Source organism: Anolis sagrei, chromosome 6 (genome assembly GCF_037176765.1).
Source record: "Anolis sagrei isolate rAnoSag1 chromosome 6, rAnoSag1.mat, whole genome shotgun sequence".
In the NCBI taxonomy this organism is placed as follows: domain Eukaryota; kingdom Metazoa; phylum Chordata; class Lepidosauria; order Squamata; family Dactyloidae; genus Anolis; species Anolis sagrei.
In genome coordinates this window covers 55,333,407-55,357,199 of record NC_090026.1, presented here as the reverse complement: position 1 = coordinate 55,357,199, position 23,793 = coordinate 55,333,407, and the positions used below count along the sequence as shown (strand labels likewise).

Sequence of the window (23,793 nt, the reverse complement as noted above, 5' to 3'; positions counted from 1 at the left end):
TGCCTTAAGACACAATGAACTCAATGGTAATTACTTCTTTACATTTTTGAGATGCCCAGAAACAATGAATGCAGTGGTGATTACTTCTTTACATCTTTAAGATGCCCAAAGACCTTTGTTTAATTATAGAAAATTATTTTGATGCATATCTGGTTACTATTTGATGATAATAATAATAGTAATAGTAATAGTAATAGTAGTAGTAATAATAATAATAATAATAATAATAATAATAATAATAATAATATTCCGTTACGGCAGATTCCAACAACAAAAAGGCTAACATTTGATGCCTGAAACAACAATAAATACAAATACAATAATAAACCTACCAGAACCCAAAATAAACCAATATATACCACAATAAACCCACATATACCAAAATAAACCCACATATATCACCACATGCTACCCCTCTATTCCGCTTTGGTTAGACCACACCTGGAATATTGTGTCCAATTCTGGGCACCACAATTCAAGAGAGATATTGACAAGCTGGAATGTGTCCAGAGGAGGGTGACTAAAATGATCAAGGGTCTGGAGAACAAGCCCTATGAGGAGCGGCTTAAGGAGCTGGGCATGTTTAGCCTGAAGAAGAGAAGGCTGAGAGGAGATATGATAGCCATGTATAAATATGTGAGAGGAAGCCACAGGGAGGAGGGAGCAAGCTTGTTTTCTGCTTCCCTGGAGACTAGGACACGAAACAATGGCTTCAAACTACAAGAGAAGAGATTCCATCTGAACATGAGGAAGAACTTCCTGACTGTGAGAGCCGTTCAGCAGTGGAACACTCTGCCCCGGAGTGTGGTGGAGGCCCCTTCTTTGGAAGCTTTTAAACAGAGGATGGATGGCCATCTGTCAGGGGTGATTTGAATGCAATATTCCTGCTTCTTGGCAGGGGGTTGGACTGGATGGCCCATGAGGTCTCTTCCAACTCTTTAATTCTATGATTCTACATTATAACATACAACCTTAAATTAAATTAAATTTAACTTAAATGATATCAACATACAAATATGAACATCAATTCACAGGCTGAAAACAAACAAAAAAACAAAGGAGCTGAACAAAACCAAACACTTTCTTCCTTGCAGATCAGCCAACTTCAAGAATTATACTTTCATCCAGCTGAATGAAGAATTCTCAAGAGGCAAAGGCCTCGATGTGGGGGCTCGGTTTTGGAAAGGAAGCAACGTTGTTCTCTTTTTCTGTGATGTCGATATATACTTCACAGCAGAATTCCTCAACACATGTAGGCTGAACACACAACCAGGTATGGCTGCCCTTGGGTTTAGAGTTTATTTTTTTCTAAAGACACATGAGAAAAAACATTTGCATCATCCAACTGTACAAGTGACCACTAATATCTGAGCAGCGTCAGTGTAGTACAGTTGTGCTGGCATGGCTGTGCCAGGAGATTTGATTCTTTTTCTTGCCTAATCTCACCAGGTAGTGAATTCCAAAGACAGGGAGCTCCCTCGTTCCTGCAAGTCTTGCCTGTGATAAAGGGAAAGGCGAAAGGAGAGCTTCCCCGGAGGACTGAAGAGATAGTGTAGGTTGGTGGTAGGAGATGCGGTCACCAAGGTAGGCAGGTCCCAAACAGTTCAGGGCTTTATAGGTAAGGACCTGTACCTTGAATTGGGACCGGAAGATGAATGGCAGCCAGTGGAGCTCCTTAAACAGGAGGGTTGCAGATGCATCACCAAACTATAAATCCCAGGATTGCATAGCATTGAGCTATGGAAATTAAATTAGGGATGATGTCCCTCAAATAGTAGCTATAGGTGCTCCTGAAGTATCTTTCTGTTTTGCTTTGGTTCAACACTAAGATTACCGTATGATACAAATCGAATTTTGGCGAGGTAATTTAACCAAAGAAGGTGAGCATTAGACTCAAGTGAATAGGGTCCCTAAATCCTCCAGGATGATTTCATGATAACATCCAACAGAAATTATTCATTTCAATTCTTTCTTGTTTCCTTGATAAGTACAGGAATACATCCCCCACGGATATGTGAGATTTGCACAGTACTGAAAGCTAAGTTCAAAACATTGCATAGCAGAACACTTGTCTGCAAAGTAAATAACCAAGTTTGTTCAATTCTTCTCACCCTTCCCATAGGAAAGAAAGTGTTTTATCCAGTTCTTTTCAGTCAGTATAACCCAGGTCTAATTTATGGACATCACAATTCCATCCCACCTATAGAACAACAACTGGTAAGTACCGTAAATGTTTTGAAACTGAATACAAAAAGACATCTATATAGAGTCAGGTCCACAAGTGCCAGGCATGTAGCCGGGGAGAGGGGGTGTTGGGGGGCTTCAGCCCCTCCCCCAAATTCTGATGATGGTCCGCGAGAAGACCTTACTGGTACATTATTTATAAACTGTTATCACCATGCTCAATATATCCCATATTCATGGGGGTATTGGGGTAACGATACAAAAGGTTTGCTAGGCTAGACCCTCTTTCACTCAGACTCAGCCCACCCCAAATCAATTTCAGCTCCCCCCCCCCGAAACAAATCCTGGCTACGGGCCTGGCATTATCAGCGCAACCACAGGTGGCAACAGTGGTTGGGAAGGATTGTCCTACTAACAAATTCATTTCAAACTACTTGTTTTGGTCTTTAAAGCCATACATTGAGTTGCTCGTTCAGGATTATCCCAAATCCTAGGTTTTGTTGCAGAATATTTTTGAATTTTTTAAAAGAAAACCTTCCAAATATAGGAAAGTACGAGGGGTATTTTTTAAGAAAGATCCGTTTGAACATAAGTACACAACGAAAGTTTATTTCAAAAAAGTAAATTTATTTTCAGAAAGTACGTACTTCACTCTATTTTTCGACATAGTTGCCAAGTTTGTTCAAACACTTATCATACCTCTGAACCAATTTTAAAATACCCTCTTCATAAAAACTTGCCGCCTGCTCCGATAACCAAGAGTTCACTGTAATCAAAGAAGGGCGACCAGAGCGGTCCTCATCATGGACGTTGTCACGGCCATCTTTGAATTGTCGTACCCACTTACGCACTTTGCTTTCACTCATAACAGTATCAGCGTACACTTCACAAATCTGTCGATTAATTTCTGCAGCAGGCAGGTTCCTTGCTGACAAAAACCGTATCACTGAGTGAACCTCACATGCGGAGGGTGAGTCGATAGTCTTAAACATTATTAAAGCACGGAACAGAACCGTACAGGTTAGCTACAGAGCGGAAACTGAGCACAGTTGTTCCCGAGGCATGCCGGTACATGATGCACGCGCTCGTTGCGGTATGCGTGCGAACTACTAGTGTCTACAACAAAACGGACCTTACTTTAAAAATACCCCTCGTAATTCTGGCATTCTGCAGAATAGAGGGGGAAAGGGAGGGGGGAATCTAAGGTGCAGGTTTTTTAAAAAATTACAGTGACACAAACAGGAATTTATAACCTTGTGTATTTACATAAAAGCAAAACAATTGACATAAAATCAGGTGTGAATACTTTTTTGTAATGACAAGCTTTTTGAGTGATGTTATGTATCAAATTTACTAACTTGGTCTCAAAAGGAGAGGTAATTAGCACTTAAATGGTTAAATGTATGTATTTTATTTCTGAACTATGAACAAAAATCCAGGATTTTACATGTTACCAGAGCAAACTCTATATTCATAAATAAATACACTTTTGTTCCTTGCAGGTTATAAGAAAGGAGACAGGATTTTGGAGGGATTTTGGTTTTGGAATGACTTGCCAATACCGCTCGGATTATATCAACATTGGTAAGAATTCTGCTTGCATTAAATTTTCAAAGATGGTATCAGACAGTCTTGGCTTTCTTGATATACTTGAGCCTTCTCTCTGGACCTTCTAATACCGTACTTCCAAAGTACAATTAACACTGGAATTATATTCAGAGCAATGATCTGGGGATATTAATATTTCCAATATGTATCATAATTGCCTGGCTATATATGACTCGGTATTTTAAATTTCAGATTAACCATGTAAATATGTGTTTATTAAACAATCCTCTTAGCATATCATGTTAGGTTTTGCGAGAGACATTCTCACAGATCTGTTTCCAAGACCCAGATTTTTCTGATCTAAAATCTCTTTCTTATTGGTTGATATAACTTACCCTTTTGATGTTATTCCATTAATAATACAGTTCAGCCAAAAAAATCTTGGTGTCTTGGTTTATAAGCCTGTTCCTGGGGTTTTTGGCAGGTGAGTTAGAAAATTGTGTTGGATAGACCACATTTATTTATTTGTTTGTTTGTTTTGCGCATTTCTACCCCGTCCTTCTCAACCCCCGAGGGGGGACTCAGGGCAGCTTACAAAAGGCACAATTCAATGCCAGCAAAACAGATAATAAGATAAAACATAAATCAACAACAGTTATAAAACAATTAAAATAATCCAGTTATACATCACAATTAATAAAAACCAATCAACATTCACCAAGCTCAGAATCCGTAAGTCCATTCCACCTTGTCAAATCCTATCCAATTCTAGTCGTCATTGTCCTTTGTCTGTCTGCCAGATTACCCAAAGGCCTGGTCCCATATCCATGTTTTTAGTTTCCTTCTAAAAGAGAGGAGGGATGTCAATGACCTAATTTCCCCAGGAAGTGAATTCCACAGGAGAGGGGCCACCACCGAGAAGGTCCTGCTCCTAGTCCCCACCAATCTCACTTGTGATAGAGATGGGGCCAAGAGCAGGGCCTCCCCAGAAGATCTTAAACTCCGAGGCAGGACGTAGAAGGAGATGCGTTCGGACAGGTACGCTGGGCCGGAGCCGTATAGGGTTTTGTAGGTCTAAACCAGCACTTTGAATTGTGCTCGGAACTGGATCAGCAGCCAGTGGAGCTGACATAACAGAGGGGTGGTATGTTCCCTGTATGACGCTCCGGTGAGTCATCTGGCCGCCGCCCGTTGGACTAATTGAAGTTTCCGAACAGTCTTCAAAGGCAATCCCATGTAGAGTGCGTTGCAGTAATCTATTCGGGATGTAACAAGAGCAAGGACTACTGTGGCCACATCAACTCTAGTTTCTTAGATATGGTCATCATGATTTTCTATGGATGAGCAGATGGCGCCTGGTAAATGGCATATAATCTATATCTCAAAAATTACAGCTGATAAGGGAAAACTGGTACAATTTCTGGAATCAGCAGGTCAAATATACCCAGCCCTCATCCTCTTCCTCCTTTCAGCTCCAAATTACTTAAACAGGAAATAAGCTAAATAAAGTGGTCATTATTCAATCCAGTCTTTGTGTCTGTGGGTGTTATTCTATGACTTATCATCAACTGACTATCTCACAATATATATCTTATATCTTTTATAAAATACCACATTTGTTAGTATATTATGTGAGCAGACAGACACTAAAGGGAAATATAATAATAATAATAATAATAATAATAATACACTTTATTTATAACCCGCCACCATCTCCCCAAAGGGGACTCGGGGCAGCTAACGTGAGGCCATGCCTAAAATAATACAAGATAATAAACACACAATAACAAAATACATCATAACAAAATATGAAATAAGAAAATCAACAATATAAAACAGTATAGTAAAACCAGACACAGAGGGCGGGCCAAATGTATGAGGTAAAATGTTAAAAAGTTAAAACCCTGGGTGAGATAGGGATAAAAGTGCATTTGTAGGAGAGAAGCCCAACAGGGAGGAACCATGGGATTTAGCCATTTTAGGAATGGGAAGATGCTTCATTCTGACGGCAGCTGTAGGCTAAGACAACCAGATGGGTTGAGTGGTCGTTCTCCAAAAGCACATCGGAAGAGCCAGGTTTTTAGGTCTTTCTTAAAACCAGCTAGGGTGGTTGTCATTTAAGACATCATATTGTTTTTCTTCTTTTTAGGAGGATTTGATCTTGACATAAAGGGCTGGGGAGGAGAGGACGTGCATCTGTATCGCAAATACCTCCACAGCAACCTCATTGTGATCAGGACACCTGTTCGTGGACTTTTCCATCTCTGGCACGAAAAGCATTGCTTAGATGAGCTGACTCCTGAGCAATACAAGATGTGCATTCAATCCAAAGCCATGAATGAAGCTTCGCATGGCCAACTAGGGATGCTGGTCTTCAGGCGGGAGATCGAGGCTCATCGGCGCAAACAGAAAGCAAGCAACAAAAAGACTTGAAGCCAAATGGTGTTAATTCCGAATTGAAAAAAGAGAAACTCAAAGCCAGACTTAGAACATTCTGAATCTTTTTGTTGATTGCATTGTTCCATCTTGATACCATCTTAGCCCATTATCTCGCTTTCTTTCAACCACAGCATCAGCCTAGAAGATATCTTTTTGTTTTTGCCAATTTTTGGTTTTGGAAATACACACAAAATAGTTTTTCAGCATGGAATGACATATTACAGTATTATATAAAGTCTTAGGAGCCCCCGGTGGCGCAGTGGTTAAAGCACTGAGCTGCTGAGCTTGTTGACTGAAAGGTCGCAGGTTCGATTCCGGGGAGTGGTGTGAGCTTCCACTGTCAGCCCTAGCTTCTGCCAACCTAGCAGTTCGAAAACATGCAAATGTGAGTAGATCAATAGGTACCGCTCCGGCGGGAAGATAACGGCGCTCCATGTAGTCGTGCCGGCCACATGACCTTGGAGGTGTCTACGGACAACGCTGGCTCTTCGGCTTAGAAATGGAGATGAGCACCACACCCTAGAGTCAGACATGACTGGACTTAATGTCAGGGGACAACCTTTACCTTTACCTATAGCAGGCATCCTCAGAGGTTGTGAGGACATCACAACAACCCAGTGCTTTTGGCCATGAAAGCCTTCGACAATATATGGGAATTTTTATTCACTGTTTTCAAATGTTCAAAGAGGTTTGTTGTAATTTTATGTGTGTGTGTGTATATATATATATATATATATATATATATATATATATATATAATATAGGTATGTTCCCCCGGTGGCGCAGTGGGTTAAAGCATTGAGCTGCTGAGCTTGTTGATCGAAAGGTCGCAGGTTCGATTCCGGGGAGCGGCGTGAGCTTCCGCTGTCAGCCCTAGCTTCTGCCAACCTAGCAGTTCGAAAACATGCAAATGTGAGTAGATCAATCCAGCGGGAAGGTAACGGCGCTCCATGCAGTCATGCCGGCCACATGACCTTGGAGGTGTCTACGGACAACGCTGGCTCTTCGGCTTAGAAATGGAGATGAGCACCACACCCCAGAGTCAGACATGACTGGACTTAATGTCAGGGGACTACCTTTACCTTTACCTTATAAAGTCTTACATTTTATGAAGTGGATATCCAACTGCTCATAATCATTGGAAAGTCTTTGGATAATATTTCCGTGAAGGTATTCATGGCAACCCTGATTCAGCCGAGGCCTAAAATCTGTTTCTAGGTTGCAAACACTCAGTAATGGCTTAAATGAGCATAATAATATGTCAGATCCACATCAAGTACACATTTTTTTTCTTGCACATTGCTTGATAATGGATTTCTCTTCTCAATTGAACTATTTAGGATAACTGGGACATCCTTTGAAGATGCTGAAATCTTACCTTCTGTAACTATGGTTTTGATGATTCCTGGTGAAATTTCAGACTTCCTTATTGTACCCAAATCAAAAATGCAAGAGAGAATTACATGCATTAGAATTTCAGGGGGGAAAACATGCTAGCTAACCAAAAAATCCATATTGTCTGAATGTTTGTGAGTTAAGTAAAGACAATGTGTTTACTTATTCTTAAGTGTTTACTTATTTGTTTGTTGTTTAACTTCAATAATGCACTTTTGGTTTTATGTTCCTTTGCACCCCATTTAATTGTAAGGACTTGCTGAGAAATAGCCCAGTATACTTACTTACTTACATAATAATAATAATAATAATAATAATAATAATAATCCTTTATTTGTACTCCGCTACCATCTCCCGAAGGACTTGGTGCGGCTTACAAGAGGCCGACCCCAAATACAACAATAAAACAACAACAACAACACAATAACTCAAAAAACAAAGCAATAGCAAAGAATAGCAATACATTAACAACATCCAATGATGCAATTAAAATAATGACCGGGCCAAATGTAATAATTAAAATTAAAAATGCTGGGCATGGCAAGGTGGGATGTTTGGAGGGGGGTGGTCATGCAGATATCCTGAATCTCTAATAAAGTGCGTTGGGACATAATGCTAGGAGTTTCCTTATTCTGGAAAGGCACACTGGAACGACCACATTTTCAAGCTCCTCCTAAAGATAGCTAGCGGCGGGGCCTGACTGTTGTCCTTAGGGAGAGAGTTCCAGGGACGAGGGGCCACCACCGAGAAGGCCCTATCCCTCGTCCCCACCAGTCGCGCTTGCGATGCCGGTGGGATTGTCAGCAGGGCCTCTCCAGATGAATGAAGAGATTGTGTGGGTTCGTACACAGAGATGTGGTCACGCAGGTAGGCGGGTCCCAAACCGTTTAGGGCTTTGTAGGTAAGAACCTGCACCTTGAATTGCGACCAGAAAATGAAAGGCAGCCAGTGGAGTTCCTTAAACAGGAGGGTTGAGCTCTCTGTAAGGCGCACCAGTTAACAACCTGGCCGCCGACCGTTGGACCAGTTGGAATTTCTGGGCCGTTTTCAGCCCCACGTAGAGTGCATTATAGTTGTCCAATTAGGCCAATTAGGCAATCCCTCGTTGGCTGAGTAGGATAGTCTAAAGGATCAGTATTCTGGTGGGTCCGTAGGTGACTGTGGAGCCCTATTCTTGATCTGCATCTTCTCCTGCAGTGAGGGCATTGGTTTCCAGGTGGAAGGTGGTCCTTATTGAGGTTGGCTTGATGCGCCTTCCTCTTGGCACGTTTCTCTCTTTCACCCTCCATTCATGCCTCTTCAAATTCTGCAGCACTGCTGGTCACAGCTGACCTCCAGCTGGAGCGCTCAAGGGCCAGGGCTTCCCAGTTCTCAGTGTCTATACCAGAGTTTTTAAAGCTGGCTTTGAGCCCATCTTTAAATCTCTTTCCCTGTCCTCCAACATTCCGCTTTCCGTTCTTGAGTTCGGAATAGAGCAACTGCTTTGGGAGATGGTTGTCGGGCATCCGCACAATGTGCCTGGTCCAGCGGAGTTGATGGCGGAGGACCATCGCTTCAATGCTGGTGGTGTTTGCTTCTTCCAGCACGCTGACGTTTGTCTGCTTGTCTTCCCAAGAGATTTGCAGGGTTTTCCGGAAGCAACGCTGATGGAATCGTTCTAGGAGTTGCATGTGACGTCTGTAGACAGTCCACGTTTCGCAGGCATATAGCAGGGTTGGGAGGACAATTATTTCAATTACTGGCAAATAAATGCTATACTAGTTCATTTGCAAATCAAGATGAAAACTATTTGCCAAATTTGTTACTAAGTAATACTGGGCTTGGAAGGAGCCCAGTATAACTTAGTAACAAATTTGGCAAATAGCATTTATCTGCCAGTAATTGAAATATTCTGCATATATTTAAAGAAAGATGGAATGAACAGAAATGGAATATTCTGCAAAAAAAAGAACCATCAGGTCTGCACAACATGTGGTCTGAATGTAGCCCTCACAAGGCTTTGGTAACTCTAACCCTCAGTCATGAAGGTTACATGCAGTGCTACAGAAGAGTAGCCATCAGAACCCGCAATTTCCTCCTCCAACTGTTTCATCTCTATGCATTTTTTCCTCTATACCAGAGTTACCAAACTAACCAGTGACAAAAGGGAACTACCAATCAATCCAGTCGGAATACTGAAAGTGCTGGTTTCAATGGGAAATGCGGCCTGGGGAGGTTGTTGGACTCAAGGAAAGCAATTTTAAAGGTCATCGTACCATTATTCAATAGGCATGTGCAATCCATGGTTCTAAATGGTTCTAAAGTACTTACAAAACTAAAGTTCTGGTGGTGAAAACTAGGAGGCGCTGGTGCCTTGCTTCTACAGTGTTGCTAAAGTTCTGGTGGTGAAAATTTGAGAACTCTAACAAAATTTTCAAAATTTAATTATAAATGGCAGTTACTAATTGGTTCTGTCATAAAAATCATCAATAATGAAATAATAATGAAATTTTGAAAGTTTTGTTAGAATTCTGAAATTTTCACCACCAGAACTTTAGCAACACTGTAGAAGCAAAGCACCAGCGCCCCCTAGTTTTCACCACCAGAGTTTTAGTTTTGTAAGTGCTTTACAAACATTTAGAAGCATGGATTGCACATGCCTGTTATTCAAAGATGTGGGAATCTTGGGCTCCAGGTTAGGTTGAAATGTAGGAAGGAAATGTAGGAGGAAAAGTTTGAAGAGAGAGGAGAAGGCAGGAGGGAGGGGGAGGTGAAAGCACATAACCCCTCAGTATCTCCACATAGGCTCTGTGGAGCATATTTTGAGAACCACTAGGCTAGACAATGCTACTGTGGATTGAGAAATTGTTAACCGCTGAACCTAAAGTAAACTTACCAGTAGTTTCTCTTCATCCTGGAAAAAAACAACTAGTGGAGTGCCACAGGATTCTGTCCTGGGCCCAGTGCTGTTCAACATCTTTATCAATGTTTTGAATGATGGAATAGAGGGCATGCTTATCCAGTTTGCAGATGATATCAAATTGGGAGGCATAGCTAAAACTAACATAATTAATTTCAATAGGCAGAAATGTAAGATGCTACACTTAGGCAGAAATGCTCAGATCTAGGAGAGGGGTGATACCTGGCTTGAAAACAATTTCAATGGCTTAACTAAAAAGTTGCAATCAGTTAAATAAAAATAAAGATGAAAATATAAATATATATTTTTCTGATACATCCTGATTTACATACAAGTAGATAATACTGTTAATTTAAAAAAGTCATTCTGTGATACCAGCCTGTGCAGAACGGAGGAAAAATTATCTCTGACAATATTTTGGCCACTGTGTCTTTATTTTGACAAACTGATGCTTTATTTGCTCTTGATCCTTACATTAAAGAGCTAAAGCATAACTGTAATGGGGTTCAGGCAATGGTTTTGTTCTATGTTCTTATAATATAGCCACAGCATTGGATCCCAAGCATACAGCACATCCCCCCTTTGTTTTCTAGATATAAATTGCAAACTCCTTTTATGTATAACTATTTTCATACCAAGAGCCCCCGGTGGCGCAGTGGGTTAAAGCGCTGAGCTGCTGAGCTTGTTGACCGAAATGTTGCAGATTCGATTCCGGGGAGTGGTGTGAGCTTCCGCTGTCAGCCCTAGCTTCTGCCAACCTAGCCGTTTGAAAACATGCAAATGCGACTAGATCAATAGGTACCGCTCCGACGGGAAGGTAACGGCGCCTCATGCAGTCATGCCGGCCACATGACCTTGGAGGTGTCTATAGACAACGCCGGCTCTTTGGCTTAGAAATGGAGATGAACACCACACTCCAGAGTCAGACATGACGGGACTTAATGTCAGGGGACAACCTTTACCTATTTTCATACCAAGGGCTCATTCTTCAAGAGCCCTTCTGGTCTGAAGCTGTAATAAAATTCATTCATTCATACAAGAGCATATTACTAAAGATCTCCTTAGCTCCTCACTGTTTTGAATTTACATCTGAAGCACAAAATGTTTCCCTGATCTAGATAGGCAGTGTGGAGTTGCGAAAGGGAACACCAGTATAACAGTACATTGTGTCTATGTGCATAAATAATAATAATATAATAACACTTGATTTATATTCCGCCCTTCTCACCCCAAAGGGAACTCAGGCCGGATCACAGTACACATACATGGCAAACACATCAGCACTTTTAATCCTGTACCCACTACTCTGGCCCGGCCCAGTTTTTATTGTGTCTTGATATACTGTCTATTGCATGTCGTTAATATTGCTTTAACTGTTTTTAATTTGCTTTTGGTGTTATATTGTTTGTGTTGTGTTTCGTGGCCTTGGCCTTTGTAAGCCACATCGAGTCCTTCGGGAGATGCTAACGGGGTACAAATAAAGTTAATAATAATAATAATAATAATAATAATAACAACACCCAATGCCATTTTGTATAGACAATACAAAGACAGACAGAACAGGAGGAGGTGCCATGGAAGGTTGGGCTCGAGTCCAGGGGGTGCTGTTGCTGTATCCTCTATGACGAAGAGCCGTCAGAACTTCCTTCTTCCTTTTGGTCGCCCAGCATTTTCTGACCTTCTTTCTTTATGGCATCATAGAACACCTCCTCCACTTTTAGTGGTACCTAATTTCGCTAATCACAGCTAAAGCTGTTTTCAAATTGCTTAGGTAAACAATGAGTTAGGCTGACAGTTGGCAGCTCACACCAACCCAGGGTTCAAACTTGCAACCTTTTGGTTTACAGATCTTATAATTACTGATGATTTACCAGCTGTGCTAAACCTCTGACCCAAGTGGACAAGTGGGCACACTAGATGCTAGACTCTCACGCGAAATGTAACTTCTAGAGACCTGAACCAGGATCTGAAGGGGGAAGAATTATAACAAAGGTATAGGCACAACCCTGGCCTTTGTTAAATGTAATCCCAGCAATTTCCTTTTTTTTTTTTTTTGTCATGTCAGAAGCGACTTGAGAAACTGCAAGTCACTTCTGGTGTGAGAGAATTGGCCGTCTGCAAGGACGTTGCCCAGGGGACGCCCGGATGTTTTGATGTTTTTACCATCCTTGTGGGAGGCTTCTCTCATGTCCCCGCATAAGGAGCTGGAGCTGATAGAGGGAGCTCATCCGCCTCTCCCCAGATTCGAACCTGCGACCTGTCGGTCTTCAGTCCTGCCGGCACAGGGGTTTGACCCACTGTGCCACCGGGGGCTCCAGCAATTTCCTAAAAGGCAAGAATCTAATTTCTCACTTACACTTGCACAGCGAAAGGGTTCAAAGGGGGAAGGACTTGATATAAAGAAGAGAGTGATAGCTGTGTGTACTTACAAGACTTTTGGCCCAATATAAGAATGCTTTCAAGTTTTTATGGCAACCTTCCCCAATCTGGCATTATAGATGTGTTTAGTTCAATCTATAGTGCATATGATAGGATTTATATCTGTGCTGGTCTATGACCAGAATAAATTATTTGAATGAATGTTTTGGTAGGATTTATAGTCTAACTAGCCATCCTCTGCCACACGTTGCTATGGCCCATTCTGGTGATCTGGAAAGTAAGGTAATGAGAAGGTGTTAATTTCTAATATATGTAATGTCTTTATGTTTGTGGGTAAACAGTATTTCTTGCTGTTTCTTTGTCAGTGTTGATGTGGAGATTGTCTGGTTTCCTCACTAAGGGACATGCAACATATAATTCTCCTTCTTTAGGAGTCCCTTCCAAATTTATGATACTATATCTGTGTGTGTGTGGATCATATATATCTATTGATATCTATGGCTGGATGGCTGTCAGGAGGGCTTTGATTACGTTTTATTGCCCCGGTGAAGGGAGTTGGACTGGATGGCCTTAAGTATTTTCTGTTGGTCATGGGGGTTCTGTGTGGGAAGTTTGGCCAATTCTGCTCTTTGATTGTAGGTGAACTATAAATCCCAGTAACTACAACTCCAAAATGTCAAAGTCTATTTCCCCCAAACTCCATCTGTGTTCATATTTGGGCATATGGAATATTTGTGCCAAGTTTGGTCCAGGATCCATCATTGTTTGAGTCCAAAGTGCTCTCTGGATATAGGTGAACTACAACTCCCAAACTCAAGGTCAATACCCACCAAAACCTTTTAGTGTTGATCATGTGTGCCACATTTGGTTCAATTCCACCATTGGTGGAGTTCAGAATTGCTCTTTGATTGTAGGTGTACTATAATTCCCAGCAACTACAACTCCCAAATGACAAAATCAAGTGATGGTCACTCATTGGGTTGTTAGGCGTATTCTGTCCAAATTTGGTGTCAATTCGTCCAGTGGTTTTTGAGTTATGTTAATCTCACAAACGAACATTACATTTTTATTTATATAGATACAGCAGTTTTCAAACTTTGATCCTCCAGGTTGTTGGTTTTTAGTTCCCAGAGCCTCCAGCCAGTCTACCCGTTCAGGAATCCCAGGAGCTAAAGTCCAAAACATCTGGAGGACCAAAGTTTGGGAACCACTGGTATAACACATCTGGAAAAAGCCAAGATGGAGAAGGCTGCTTCCCAGGAAATGTGAATTGTGCTTTGGACATTTTTCATTTAGCAGTATACATAAGGGCATGAATAATCATAAGCAAAGACATTGATGGAAAGCTCGATACTGCCAGTGTTGTTCACAGTGGCTTTATTCTTTTCCTGTTTTCTTCAACATTTGGTTCCTGTTCCTTCACGTCTTGATGCTGCTTCTAGATCCACAACTGTTAACAGCAATTGCACTTTCCTTCCTTAATACACTGACATTTTAAAGTTCACAATTAAACTGTAGCAACTGAAGGGTTTTTGGCAGTAGTTGGCACCTGTCCATTCAAGAAAAGTCTGTCTTCGTGGTCTCATTCAAAAAGATCAAGGTAATCCGGCTCCAAGCCTCGCTGGCCGCAGGGATAACGCAGAAGTTCCTTCCCCAAAGACGTGATAGGCTCATCCTAAGAAAAAGCAAGTCATTGCAGGTAAGAATTAATTTGTGCTCCAGAAAACTAGCATTCACTCATCAGTTGGTTTTCTACATATGACTAATTTATTTAATTGTAGCTAAAAACTTTCTACCAAAAAATTTAAAGCATGTAATGTATCTAAGCATCTAAAAGTTCATGGAAGTACAGTACAGATTAAGGGAAAGACACCCTTCAAAGGACACTGCCCACCAAACCCTTCCAATATTTTCTGTTGGTCATGGGAGAACTGTGTGCCAAGTTTGGTTCAATTCTATCGTTGGTGGGGTTCAGAATGCTCTTTGATTGTAGGTGAACTATAAATCCCAGCACCTACAACTCCCAAATGAGAAAATCATTTTTTTAGTGAAGGACATACATTGGGTTGTTAGGTGTATCGTGTCCAAATTTGGTGTCAATTTGTCCAGTGGTTTTTGAGTTCTGTTAATCCCACAAACTAACATTACATTTTTATTTATATAGATTATCATAGTATAAGAATCAAACAACAGGGCCCACCTTGTGGTAGTCAACCAGGTCGGCCAACGTTGAATGCTGTAGCTGATCCACACCCAGGAAACTATAAGAGTCCCCAGAAGCATCGATCAGGAAGTGTTTGCAACCGTCTTCTGACAAATACGAAAGAACATAACCTTTGATCTTTTCACTGACCCGGATCAGGAAACTCCCAGGTGTCAAACCATTTAGCAGTTCTTCTGCTTTTTTGATAGTTAAAATACCTGTTCCGAAAACAAAAACAAGAGCAACACACTTGGATGTGAAACCCTTCACATAGATTTCTATCTTTCCAATAATCTGGAAGGACATCTTAGGATGTTTGCAATCCCTGTCACTCACTTTCCCACCCGACAACACATGACATAAATGCCTAAAACAGTTTTTTAAAAAACCTGTTTTTAAAGGCTCCACTAAAACACTATTAGACAAAATAGTCTTGTGAAACATCACATCTCCCTCCACTTTGGTGTTTCTCCATGGGATGGACTATTATCCCCTAACAAATTTGTGAACATCCTGCGGCTCCTCCATGATGACATGATGGCAACAGTCTTGGACAGCAATGGCTCCCAAAGTGACCCATTTAAGGTGGAATCACGTGTCAAACAGGGATGTGTTATTGCCCCCAACTTTATTTTCCATCTTCATCGCTATGATACTTCATCTTGTTGACTGGAAGCTTCCCACCGGAGTGGAAATTGTCTATGGCAAGCTATTTAACCTCAGCAGACTGAAAGCCAAAACCAAGGTTACAACAACATCTGTTATAGAGCTCCAGTATGCTGATGACAATGTTGTCTGTGTGCATTCAGAAGAAGATCTACAAGCCACTCTAAACAACTTTCCAGAAGCATATGAGAAGCTCGGCCTGTCTTTGAACATCGAGGAAACCAAAGTGCTCTTCCAGCAGTCACCGGCCAATCCTCCTCCAATGCCAGAGATACAGCTTAATGGTGTAACATTAGAAAATGTTGACCATATCCACTACCTCAGCAACCACAAAAGACAACACTGACACTGAAATACAACACCGCCTGAGCTCTGCGAGTGCAGCATTTCTCCAAATGAAGCGGAGGCTGTTTAAGGACCGGGACATCCATAGGGATACCAAGATGCTTGTTTATAAAGCTATTGTCCTCCCAACCCTGCTATACACCTGCGAAACGTGGATTGTCTACAGATGTCACATGCAACTCATAGAACAATTCCATCAGCACTGCCTCCGGAAAATCCTGCAAATCTCTTGGGAAGACAAGCGGACAAATGTCAGAGTGTGGGAAGAAGCAAAGACCACCAGCATTGAAGCGATGGTCCTCCACCATCAACTCCACTGGAACAGCCATGTTGTCCAAATGCCCAATCACCGTCTCCCAAAGCGGTTGCTCTACTCCGAACTCAAGAATGGAAAACTGAATGTTAGAGGTCAGGAAAAGAGATTTAAATATGGGCTCAAAGTCAACCTTAAAAACTGTGGCGTAGACATGGAGAACTGGGAATCCCTGGCCCTTGAGAGCTCCAACTGGAGGTCAGCTGTGACCAGCAGTGCTGTAGAATTTGAAGAAGCATGAATGGAGGGCAAAAGAGAAACGTGCCAAGAGGAAGGAGCGTCAAGTCAACCCCAACCGGGACTGCCTTCCACCTGGAAACCAATGCCCTCACTGCGGGAGAAGATGGAGATCAAGAATAGGGTCCACAGTCACCTATGGACCCACCACACACTGCACACTGACCCTGGAAGACCATCCTACTTGGACAACGAGGGATTGCCTAAGTAAGTAAGTAAGTAAGGACTATTATTCTGTAAATTTCTTGATTATGATGTTGGGAGTTCATGGGAACTTATAATGCTCACTGCTAATTAGGATTCCAAGTCAAAAATATGTCAGTACACTTACATAATGTGTGCTACTCAAAAAGATAAATGTTCATGAAGATGTTTGATATTTAATAGAGGTTACATAGAATCATCGAATTGGAAGAGACCTCATGGGCCATCCAGTCCAACCCCCTGCCAAGAAGCAGGAAAATTGCATTCAAAGCACCCCTGAAAGATGGCCATCCAGCCTCGGTTTAAAAGCTTCCAAAGAAGAAACCTCCACCACACTCTGAGGCAGAGAGTTCCACTGCTGAACAACTCTCAGAGTCAGGAAGTTCTTCCTAATGTTCAGATGGAATCTCTTTTCTTGTAGTGTTTTGATCAATTTACACTAATTTTTTCAGACAGAATCAGTCATAATAGTCTTCAAGACGGATGTAGCCATTGTCCTGAATAGAAAGCTAAAGCTTGAGTCCCTGGTTATTGGAGAGAGCTTGGAATATCTCTCCTAAATATAAGTTATTTCATTATTGGTTACAGGTGCCCGTAGATGATAGTTGCCATTGATTGCTCCATCAATGTGCCATATTATGTTACAGATTAATGCTACATGTTAATGTTTCTTTTTTATTTAAAAGTTTTGAAAGGTTTGCCCTATCACCTTCGAACCCAACCAGTAGCTGTTTACTCACCATGGAACCAGGGTGCTATGCAATCCATTGATTTCTCAAAACCAGCTTGGAGGGGGAGCTGCTCTTCTTTGAACCACCGAATAATACCTTCCTCAGTAGAACTGGAGACTGTTCGCTGTATTCCCCGTCTTCTGTCAAAGCAAACAAATTGGTGGTTTGCCATTTTTACAATTAGCTCTGGGATTATGTTCTATGCTAATGCAATTTAACACATAGAATACGTTACTTTTTCAGCATAAAGTGTTTCAATTCATTGTAGTTCAAGCTCTTGGTTTGGTAGGGATCACGTCAAAATCGATCTTCCTACTGTAGCAGTCAATGCTCTTTTATCTGCCCTCTTCTTTTGGACTCAATCAAGTGTGTGAGGCACATGAACACCTATTAGCCTCCACTACTTGTTTGCTCATTCGGAAAAGCCTACTTAACAGCAAGGGACTACACGCAGTGTTTCTCAACCTGGGGGTCGGGACCCATGGAGGGATCACGCGGGGGTGTCAGAGGGGTCGCCAAAGACCACCAGAACACACAGTATTTTCTCTTGGTCATGGGGTTTCTGTGTGGGAAATTTGGCCCAATTCTGTCATTGCTGGGGTTCAGAATACTCTTTGTTTGTAGGTGAAATATACATCCCTGAAACTACAACTCCCAAATGCCAAAGTCTATTTCCCCCAAACTCCACCAGTGTTCACATTTGGGCATATTGAGCATTTGTGCCAAGTTTGGTCCAGAGCCATCATTGTTTTGAGTCCACAGTGCTCTCTGGATGTAGGGGAACTGCAACTCCAAAACTCAAGGCCAATGTTCACTAAACCCTTCCAGTATTTTCCGTTGGTCATATGAGTTCTGTGTGTCAAGTTTGGTTCAATTCCATCATTGGCGGAGTTCAGAATGCTCTTTGATTGTAGGTGAACTATACATCCCAGAAACTACAACTCCCAAATGCCAATGTCTATTTCCCCCAAACTCCACCAGTGTTCACATTTGGGCATATTGAGTATTTGTGCCAAGTTTGGTCCAGAGCCATCATTGTTTTGAGTCCACAGTGCTCTCTGGATGTAGGGGAACTGCAACTCCAAAACTCAAGGTCAATGATCACCAAACCCTTCTAGTATTTTCCGTTGGTCATATGAGTTCTGTGTGCCAAGTTTGGTTCAATTCCATCAATGGTGGAGTTCAAAATGCTCTTTGATTGTAGGTGAACTATACATCCCAAAAACTACAACTCCCAAATGCCAAGGTGTTCACATTTGGGCATATTGAGTATTTGTGCCAAGTTTGGTCCAGAGCCATCATTGTTTTGAGTCCACAGTGATCTCTGGATGTAGGTGAACTACAACTCCAAAACTCTAGGTCAATGCTCACTAAACCCTTCTAGTATTTTCCGTTGGTCATATGAGTTTTGTGTGCCAAGTTTGGTTCAATTCCATCATTGGTGGAGTTCAGAATGCTCTTTGATTGTAGGTAAACTATAAATCCCAGCAACTCCCAAATGACAAAATAAATCCCCCCAACCCCACCAGTAGTCAATCTTGGGTGTATCGGGTATTTGTGTCAAATTTAGTCCAGTGAATGAAAATATATTCTGCATATCAGATATTTACATTGTGATTCATAACAGTAGCAAAATTACAGTTACGAAGTAGCAACGAAAATGATTTTTTGGTTGGGGGTCAGGTCAACGCAACATGAGAAACCATATGAAGGGGTCGAGGCATTAGAAAGGTTGAGAAACACTGAAATACAAGGATTAACAGACAACCCCTCTCCCCAAAGCATGTGTCAAACCATATCAATCGCTGATGGATGGATAAGAAGTTCATTCTTGGACCTACATATTCCCTAATACTCAGGGCCGTAGCCAGAAAAATTTTTTAGGAGGGGTTGAAATTTTCAGGGGGGGGGGGTTGCACGTTGGGCCTGTAAATAATTGTCTTTAGAGCAGGATGTGCAACCTTTGCCCAGCAGGAAGCCAGGGGGCCTAAAGAGAAGTTCTCAGAGGTTTCCACCACAAACAGTCTTTAGATGGCTTGAGAAGTACAACAAAGTCTTTTATTAATGAACAATCAAACAGAAACTTCTCTTGTCTTCAGTAAAGTTAAGCAAATGATTCCAAGCTTTTGGGCAACTGGTGAATTCCTAATCTTGCCCACGAAGAACAGGCAACTGTCTTCAATAACTTCTTCTTTAAAGGAAAATCCCCGTTTTAACTTCTCCCAGGCTGACTGTAATCTAACCCTTACTGATGTGGGCTCCGCTACCGGGTCGAACTGCTTCTCGAACGCCAAATGGACCTACCAGCAAGGCAGTAGATGTTCTCCAGCTGGAGTTCTTTGGTATTTAGGGCTGTTTTCCTGGAAATTCTTTGGAGACTCTTAAGACCTTTCTCCCCCGGAAGGTCTTAAGGGTTGAAGCTTTTGTACAGGGGAAGCTTGCACACATCCTATACATAAGCTTACCTTGTTGAGACTAACTAAAAATGGCTCCCTTCCCTTCCCAATTGCCCTGAGCAAGGGGCGGGACCAAAACCTAACAATGATGGACAGGTGACTTGCCCTATGACTGCAACCAAAGAAGCCACCTATCTGCAGAGTCCCTGAAACCTAAGACTGCAAGCAAACATTTAATACAAAGCAAATAACAGTGTGAATAAATTGCTAATATTTGCTTGAGATAGTGCTTTCAGTTCTGGAGGGACTCTTGATTTTTTGCATCTCATAGACTTAGCATGGGGATTTGGTTAACCAGTTAAAATTCATGAGTAAACCGGGCCTGCTAATACTGCCTTGTACTGTCAGCCTTTCACATTCACTGGCATTAGGGGTGCAGGATTTACACAGGAGAAAATCCGCAAATTAAAAAAATCTTATTTTTTTGAACCCGAGAGAACACCTCTTTAGGAATCTGTAGGTCCTCCAACATAATTGAATGGTAAACATTTGCCATAACTGGTTCGGTGGTTTAGCACAGCTGGTAAATCATCGGCAGCTATAAAATCTATCAACCAAAAGGTTGCAAGTTCAAACCCCCGGGTCAGCGTGAGCAGCCGACCATCAGCCCTGCTCACTGTTTACCTAAGCAGATCAAAAACAGCTTTAGCTGGAATTAAGAGAAAATAGGTACCACTAAAGTGGGGGAGGTGTTTTACAACGTCATAATGAAAAAGAAGATCAGTAAACGCTGGAATGAGCCTCAGCGATACAACTCTGCCTGCCATGGGGTTCATAGTCTTGGTTCCAACTTTGAAGTCCCATCACAAAAAGGGGGAGTACAAACAGATACAGCCAGCAGAGTCTTTTCTTGACTACATCTCTTTTTCCTCAGCTAAAGCTTTGGGAGACTCACCTTTCTGGTCTTCCATTGGTTACTACAGGAGCAGGTAGATTCTTCGGCTTAGGTGGCAAAGGAGGGGGAACCAGCTGTTTTTGCTCTGCTGCTTTAAGGATCTTTGAAACTTCGGCTGCTTTTCCTTTGTGGATCCCTTGCAATGACAGCCTTTTGTAGTCATCTCGGGCATGTTTGGCAAGGGAGCTTCGCCTCTCATCAGCTGCTTTTGACCGTTGTACTGCAGCAGTTAAAGAACATTGTTAGTCCTTCTTTCAAGAATGAGGCATCTATGTTAATACTGCAAAAACTAGCACGAAGAAATGAGATGTAACAATGCTTTGCAATATATATTATACATTTACCTTCCACATTCCCTGGGGTTAGGGGCACAAGACCCTTGAGAAAGTGAAAAAACATACATTTTAAAAACCTGAGATAACACTTCTACAGGGATCTCTGAGTCCGGAGGAGGTTGACCTACGAATGCCTAAAGAGTTTTTGCCTATGTGGATTTCTCCAGTGCAACTCTATGTTGGGACTCAGCCTGTGTGTGAACCTGAGCCTGAATCTCTGTTTGTATTGCCTAATGCTGATGCCAATGTTGATGCTAATTGTGCTGGTACAGCTGTACCAAAAGCTCCTACTTTATTTGCTTTGTATTAAATGTCTGCTTGCAATCCTAGGCTTGGGATTCTGCAGCAGGGTGGCTTCCTGTTAAGGTTTGCAGTCATAGGGCAGACCACCTGTTCATCATCATTAGGTTCTCTAGTCCCGCCCCCCTTTTGGGTTTAGAGAAGGGAAGGAAGCCCTTTTTTTAGTTAGTCTCTGCAAGAATAGCTAATGTACAGGATGTGTTCAGACTTTCTCCTGTACAAAGGCTTCAACCCTGAAGACTTCTCGGGGGAGAACAGTCTTAAGAGTATCTAAAAATTCCCAAAGGTTCCAGGGAAACAGCCTTACAGCCCTGCGGAATTTTGGAGGGAATAACAGCTTTAAACATCAAGAACTCCAGCTAAGTGACTACAGGCCTACAGGTAGGTCCACTTGGTTTTGAGACGCAGTTCAACCCGGTAGTGGATCCACATCAGTTAGGTTTAGGTTCACAGTTAGCCTGGGAGGAGCTAGAAAGGGATTTTCCTTTAAAGTAAAGTAAAGAAACAGTTAGAAGTCACCAGTTGCTCGAAGCCTGGAAGTATTTGTTTTACCTTTGAAGACAAAAGAAGTTCCTGTTTGATTGTTCATCAATAAAAGACTTTGTTGTATTTAAGCTCAGGCCCTCTAAAGACTGTTTATGGAGGAAAATTCTCTAAGGGCTTCTCTTCGGGTCCCGTTGGACTCAAGTTGCACATCTTGTTTTAAAGGCACTTTGTTTTAAGCCCAGCGGCGACAGAACACAATGTTGATGCTAATGTTGTTGGGCCAAGTTTGGATAGTGAGGCTGAAGTGATCAATGAGGACGAGGCTCAAGATGGAGACACTTTGGGCAGTATAATTCCTACAGGCTTTGTTTTAGAGCCTTCAAGGGAAAAGCCAAGTTCTCATGAGAAAGTTTCTGTCAGACCGAGAGAAGAAAATTCACTCCTTTTTCCTCCTGGCCCGAGCTTTCAAAATAACTTGACACCTGGTCGGGTCAATGATAACAGCCGCAGCTTGGAGATAAGCCAGAACCGCGGGGAAGCTCAGTGTTTACGTAGGTCCGAGAGAATCCAACAACTGAAACCAAAGGTTAGAGTTAGCCGGAATCAGTTTTGGGGATTTAAGAGTGCCCGTGAGGGGATTTCCTCAGACCAAGCATCGTTTAGTATCAAGTACAAACCTCCTGGGTTTTCCAGTTTCCAGTGGTCTGGTCACTAAGGGAATTTCTGGCATCAAGTGAGAATTAGCTGGGGCTAATCTGTTCATTTAGTTGGAGGGAAGGATACTAGAGACAAAGTTGAAGTACTTTAGCCACATCATGAGGAGACAGCAAAGCCTAGAGAAGACAATTATGCTGGGGAAAGTGGAAGGCAAAAGAAAGAGGGGCCGACCAAGGGCAAGATGGATGGATGGCATCCTTGAAGTGACTGGACTGACCTTGAAGGAGCTGGGGGTGGTGACGGCCGACAGGGAGCTCTGGCGTGGACTGCTCCATGAGGTCACGAAGAGTCGGAGACGACTGAACGAATGAACAACAACAATCTGTTCATGGATTTCTATTGAGAGTTGTTTGGACATTACTGCTTTGGATTTTCTGCAAGCTTTCTGGACACTGCTCTTTGCTGTTTCATTTTGGCTTTTTTACCTTTAGACTTCAATCTATTTTATATTCATCATTCAATAAAAAGGATTGTATTTTTCCTAAACCAAGGTGTGGTGGGCCCTGTTTCCAGCTCTGGAGTGCAACACTCTATTGTAGAGATAGTATGGGATGGGAAAAAACAACAACAGAAAACTGGGGGAAAAATGTTTTTCCCCCAAAACTATTTTTTTCCTGAATTTTTTTTTGGAAAAAAAGTATGTAGAAACAAAAAGTCTCAAAATAACTTCTATTAAGATCTTTATGCTATATAGTTTGAATACCATGTCATAGATATAGTACTTGTCACTAGAAAAGAACATATTCTACACATTTCTCAATTTTTCTGGAAAAAATACTTTGGGGAAAAATGGGGTGGGGGGGGGGGGGAAGAAATGTTTTCCCCCCCAATTTTTCCAGGTGTTTTCCAAATCTTCCCAGACCCTTGTTTTAACTATATGTACTATAAAAATACCTAATAAAGATATTTTTTTAAAAATATGTAGCACACAAAGAAGCTTCAATTTAGGTTGCTGTGAGTTTTCTGAGCTGTATGGCCATGTTCCACTCTTCTGGAACGTGGCCATACAGCCTGGAAAACTCACAGAAACCCAGTGATTCTGGCCATGAAAGCCTTTGACA

The 23,793-nt window shown here is 41.9% G+C and overlaps 2 protein-coding genes across 5 annotated transcripts in view; one reads left to right on the top strand and one right to left on the bottom strand.

Moving 5' to 3' along the window:
• CSGALNACT1 (chondroitin sulfate N-acetylgalactosaminyltransferase 1) overlaps positions 1-6,854 on the top strand; it is a 39,353-nt gene extending 32,499 nt beyond the window's left edge. For both annotated transcript variants that reach the window (XM_067470125.1, XM_060781370.2), the window contains exons 5-8: positions 1,095-1,273; positions 2,123-2,217; positions 3,687-3,768; positions 5,882-6,854. In XM_067470125.1, coding sequence (XP_067326226.1) covers positions 1,095-1,273; positions 2,123-2,217; positions 3,687-3,768; positions 5,882-6,165 — 640 coding nt within the window. In that variant the 3' untranslated portion in view covers positions 6,166-6,854. The remainder of the gene's footprint in view (positions 1-1,094; positions 1,274-2,122; positions 2,218-3,686; positions 3,769-5,881) is intronic.
• A 7,350-nt stretch (positions 6,855-14,204) lies between these two features.
• Positions 14,205-23,793, bottom strand: part of SH2D4A (SH2 domain containing 4A) — a 44,357-nt gene continuing 34,768 nt past the window's right edge. For 2 of the 3 annotated variants that reach the window (XM_060781363.2, XM_060781365.2), the window contains exons 7-10: positions 20,895-21,114; positions 17,553-17,683; positions 15,045-15,265; positions 14,205-14,519 (exon numbers count right to left, since the gene is read on the bottom strand). In XM_060781363.2, the coding sequence (XP_060637346.2) occupies positions 14,427-14,519; positions 15,045-15,265; positions 17,553-17,683; positions 20,895-21,114 (665 nt within the window). In that variant the 3' untranslated portion in view covers positions 14,205-14,426. The remainder of the gene's footprint in view (positions 14,520-15,044; positions 15,266-17,552; positions 17,684-20,894; positions 21,115-23,793) is intronic. The other variant, XM_060781366.2, reaches the window with a different exon arrangement.